Source organism: Anneissia japonica, unplaced genomic scaffold, assembly GCF_011630105.1.
Source record: "Anneissia japonica isolate Jap-2015-1 unplaced genomic scaffold, ASM1163010v1 scaffold3474_len973312_cov172, whole genome shotgun sequence".
Lineage (NCBI taxonomy): Eukaryota > Metazoa > Echinodermata > Crinoidea > Comatulida > Comatulidae > Anneissia > Anneissia japonica.
In genome coordinates, this window is record NW_022747780.1 from 843,577 (window position 1) to 849,140 (window position 5,564).

General features: G+C 31.1%; 1 protein-coding gene across 2 annotated transcripts in view; it reads right to left on the reverse strand.

Annotated features, from left to right (window-relative positions):
- Nucleotides 1-3,037: 3,037 nt before the first annotated feature.
- Nucleotides 3,038-5,564, reverse strand: part of LOC117120615 (uncharacterized protein C7orf50 homolog) — a 7,058-nt gene continuing 4,531 nt past the window's right edge. For both annotated transcript variants that reach the window (XM_033265648.1, XM_033265649.1), the window contains exon 4: nt 3,038-4,003. In XM_033265648.1, coding sequence (XP_033121539.1) covers nt 3,933-4,003 — 71 coding nt within the window. In that variant the 3' untranslated portion in view covers nt 3,038-3,932. The remainder of the gene's footprint in view (nt 4,004-5,564) is intronic.

The following is a 5,564-nucleotide window of genomic DNA, read 5'->3' on the forward strand; positions in this document are numbered from 1 at the left end:
AAGCTATAAAAATTTATGTTTATTCAAAATCATCATATTGCCAAGTGGCGGGTTCACTAAACAATGTATAAAAAAAAAGTCTTGCCTTACCTATTATATTATATAACTACAAATTGGAATATAATTTTTTTCAATAATTGCAATAATAATTTCAGTCCAATAATTGTCATCTTTTTACCTTGCTTGTTGGATTGAACCTAACCTATTGAATTTTTTAAATATACACTACCAAAGAAGGGATATTAAATTAAATACAAATATCCCTGAAAATGTGTTCTTTAGTTTAGCTTGAATTTGTATGAATATTTTGTAATGTAATGCTCGTATTTATTAGATGTGCAGTACATAGATTGTCATACATTACAGAAGGTTTTTTTGTGTATCTATTTAAGTTATGCTTTTCTGCAGCACTGAATTACCTGTTAACATATATCCATGACTTGTCCAACAAAATAGTAATTCAGAAACGAATGAATTATAACACTCTAAAATCAATTATCTCATTATCATTCAGAGGTTAACTAACATTTATGTGATATCTGGCAGCATTTTGTTCTCCGATTCATCTTCACGCATAAAAATATTGTACGGCTACAACTTTTTTATGCTTATCCCCTCTCAATCAATGTGCTTATTTTTCTGATTGTGCCCCTGAATTTTGGAGCAAGAAACCCCACCCGCCATTGTTTGCTAAATTAAGAAATTTTGAAGGGGTTTAATACTGGTGGTACACAGTTGGTTTACAAATTATTTGGTGAATTTTTTTATGAGAATCAACCAAGAATATTTGTTGGAAATTAATTAAGAGTCCAACCTCATTATGAATACCCCTATTCTGAATAAATGCAATAAACTTTCCTGATATCTTTTAATATTCAGACCTCCCTCTATTTAAAGACTCCTAAAATGAAGGACCACCTCCAATTAAAGGCCACCTTTCTTCAGCTGCAAATGAACACCCATCTTATATCTTTTTGATAATATTTTTTTCTAATTCAAGACCAAAGCTGCTAAAACCATTAAAACACTAGTTCTACAATGGTCTTTTATTGGAGGAAAACCTGTATAAAAAATGTATATAACTTGAAATCTGTTTTGTATGTTTTAAAATTAATGATTGTATTTCAACACTATCATTCATCTGTACATTAATTGTAGTGAGATATTTATAGAACATTTCTTTCTTTATATTGTTTTGTATTGAGGTATTATATTAGTTTAGCAAGTTAATAAATGGTCCCAAAATTAGCACCAATTAATGTGAGAAAGATATTTAATAAATACAATTTAGCATAGTGTGCAATATTAATTATTATTAAACTCTTGAGTGTCTCTTGAAACAGTATTAGTAACAATATTCTGTATATATTATTTATGAATGACTTTCATTAAATTAATTACTGATTAAAAAGTTATGTTTAGTACCAATTTTGTTTTATTGTCACATATTGAACAAAAGTGACCACTCACCAGTCCGCGAGTTCCTCCACGCTTAAATACAGTACAGGCGCAAGTTATTATTGGGTTTTTTGGAAGAGCTAATAAGATAGAAGTTTTAAATAATTAGGATATTTATTTGTACAAACATTTATTATCTAGAATATTTATTTGTACAAAAATAAAATATCTTAAAATTGAAAAAAATAAAATTTCTTTAAATTTGAAAAAATATTGAATATCAAGACGCGATTCGAACTCACAACCTTAAGTTTTTTAAAACACATCCTTAATATAACCGACTGTGCGATCCATGCGACGTGTCCTATTAGTGGTAATGGCGGTATGTACAGTCCTTGCTGAAACCCCTGTTTTGTTTTGTAGGTGAAGGGGAACCTGGGGTCCAACTGAAAAAAAATGATGGAAATCACCTCTAGTTTGTGTACAAAATTTCCTGCACGGCCCTTCAAAACTGGCAACGCTAAAGGCTTTTAAATTTTGGTAACAAGAACAAAAACAGCAGTGGACAAGAATTTTTAAAATAAAATGCTATGTAATAGTGAAGTTAAAGTAGCAGAATAACCCATAACTTGCAGCGCCATTGCGCTAAAATGCGGTCTGCGACTACCTAGTTCATAACATTCCACAACAACAGGGGCACAAATGAACAAAAGATGCAATGGGTTCTTTAAACAAGCCAGATGTGTACACTGGACCACCGGATCCGAGAAGACTTTGTATCTAAAAACTGAACGCTGGGCGAGGAGCAGCTCAAACCAGCATTGCTGTTAACGGCTGTAGTTAGCAGTGCCCCTGTCTTACCGCTTGACCCGCCCATAAAAATCAGTCAAATTCAAATTATAATCATCCTGATGGATGAGAATGGGAACCACAAGCTACACTAATTCTTCACATAACTGTACTAGTCACCAAATAAAAAATACTCATAAAAAAATGATCATCATCATCATCATTCTTATCATCATTATCACCATCATCATCATTCTTACAATCACCACCATCATCATTCTTAGACAAGACTTTTTTTTTATTCCTTGTTGCGTGTACTTATTTTTTTGAAGATCATCGCAGGAGGGTGGAATAAAAATAAAAATAAAATTTTGTTTTCTTATTTAGCAAATAGTTTTGTCAAAAACATCCAGACGGAGGAAAAAATAAAATAAAATTTTATTGGTGAATGTAAAATAGGATGGAAAATGCTTCAAATTTGTATAATTAGGAAGAAATATACATATCTTATCTTTGGTGATTTCAAGGCAGCGGAGGGCATAATAAAAATAAAGAAAATCTTTTTTTTCCCCTGAAATTCCCACTTTTTCGTGAGAGCGGGTGTGCTAATTGGCCAAAAATAAAATTTTATTTTTATTTGAAATCATCAATATTTGCAGTCGACGGGTTCACTATAAACAAGGTATAAAAAAAGTCTCGCTGTATCATTATTATTATCACCATCATCATCATCATCATATCACTACCACCACCATCATTATTCTTGTCATCACCATCATGATTCAGCATGTATGAATGTTTATCTGCATGCTAGTAAAAAATAAATAAAGTAAAGCAACAATCCATATCATAATGATAAACAGTATTCATTCACTTCAATTTGGATCAAATTTTAACTTGATATAGAAATAAAATAACTCATGTTGAAGTTTGCAATATTAATAATTGTAACTAGTATAACATATTTTTTGAAATTTCTTCTTTGATAATTAATATCCACCATTTTCTATGTTTTATTTACAGCTGTCATTATCCATAATCTGGTGAGTTCTTTTTTGCAAGAAAGATGGTTTTAACAGTTTGATTCTGTTTATACAATTGTTTATATTTTGATGAACATGTATATCAGTGTATTTTTGAAAAGGCAGAAGTAAAATTGAAAGGGATATGAGGACAAATATTAACTATCTATGGGGAAAAAGTGTACAGTACCATTAAAACTATATCTTTTGAAATTAAATTATTACGTAATGTAATTGGATTTATATAGTGTATTATACCAGAATCTCACAGCTCGAGTTGTAGGCTAGCTAAGCTCATACAATAACTTTATTCTCCCCTAACGGTCTCTTCATGTCTGAGTTACCTGGTAAACTAGTATTTGTCTGTCCACAACAGAGGCTGTATGGGCCAGTACACTGCGGTAACCACAGGGTAACCCCTAACTCATCTCAAAAGAGGTACTGGTTTTTTTTTAAAGTACACATAAGCCAAATTGTGTACCACTGGTATAGTCCTTAACCGCTCGACCATTTAACTCGCCATAAAATTTAATGTATTTAATTTGTAATAAAATGATTACAATTATTAATAATAAATGACCTATCAATTTAAAGTTTATAATGTGGAGAATATAAATATATTAAAGTCAATTTTCTTGTTTTGGTCACTGATGCTCATTTTGGCATGGCAATCCTCATATGGTTACCATGGTAATTTTAAATGATGCTCCATCACGTAATTTCTCATACTAAAATTTGCATAACCTGTCGCACACGGTCCAATTGCTTGTCTGTTAACTTTGCTCTCTTTTGAACTGAAAGAAAAGCAAACAACAAGACAATTAATTGACTATATTACAAATGCTTTTAAAATGTTTACATGGAAAATGTTCTTATTAACCTATATGAATGTTTCAAAATTGTTTGGTTGTTATTTTTGTATGTCATGATGTACTGTAAATGCAAAAAGCTGCAAGGGAGACCAATCCTTTGAATGATTGTTTCACACTGGTTAAAAACAGTAAGAATATGTAAATAAATGTAATACAGTATTTAAAAAAAAATTAATATGTAAAATGGACTATCAGTTAAAACAATTAGATGATTAATTATTTAAGGTTTTTCCAAAGCCATATAACAACTTGAAATGAATATTAGCAAAAATGTTGAAATAATAATAAAAGGATATTCATTGTGTACTCAAACGAACAGATAAACAGGGTCATGCAGTTGTATACAACTTGAATCTTTGGCCCATGCCAATGAGTTAGCACAAGTACCATGCACAAGCCATAAAGTTACTAGAAAGGGGATAGATCAGTAGGCAGCTTAAATCAAGAAGCAAAGTTTAAGACACTTCTCAATGATTATATTTACTGAGCCCAAGTCAAAACAAAACAACACACTCAAATTCCCTAAAGCCACCACCTATGGATATGAAGCCTGGAGTTTAAGAAGGAAGATTTCAAAAGATCACAACATTTGAGCTTTGGTTCTACCGTAGTATCTTGTAAGTCACAGCAAACTAAATGTATGGAATGATAACAAAACTAACGCTACTGTGGGAAAAACCCCAGCCTCGTTGCAAAAAAGTACTGTAGGAAATCTGGCTAGGAAAGGTGCAGTACTACACAGAAAAACCAAAGACATGCAAAACAGAGAACCTCCTGGAACATCTAAGATAAGAACTCCCTACACAGCAACACTAACTGCCCAAGACAGAAACAAATGGAGATGCATCATCACATTTAACCACATAATGAAGACAGTACAGAAAAAAAAAATAAATAAAATAAATAAATTAAAAAAAACAAAAAACACAATAATAATAATAATAATAATAATAATAATAATAATAATAATAATAATAATAATAATAAAAATAATAATAATAATATGTGGCAAAGATAAGTCAAACCAGTCACTCATCGCAAATCCTATATTGGAGATAATGGCCAAAACATCCTCGAATGTCAACATTTTGGAAATCTATTTTATTGCACTAAACTAACATTTATATACCTACACATCATGCTATGCTGTTATTTTCCCCATTTTCAATGGTAAAACAACAATTTTTAACGATCTGTTGATGGTTTCTGCCTAAAAAAATTCCCGAAATCGTAAACTTTGAAGGCTGATTTTTCAAGTAATTGTTTTTGAAACAGCTGTATGTTTAAACTCCTGTAACTTCATAACGAAATGTCGGATTTAAATGATTCTTTTACCATTCTATAGCTCTTACTTTACTGTTTAACCCTGTATTAATAACTCAAAATTGATTTTTGCGACAAGTGACTGCTTTGGCTTGTCTTTGCCACATATGTCAGTCTTATATAGCGCTTAATGCCTAAAGCCCCTATGCACTTCACATTG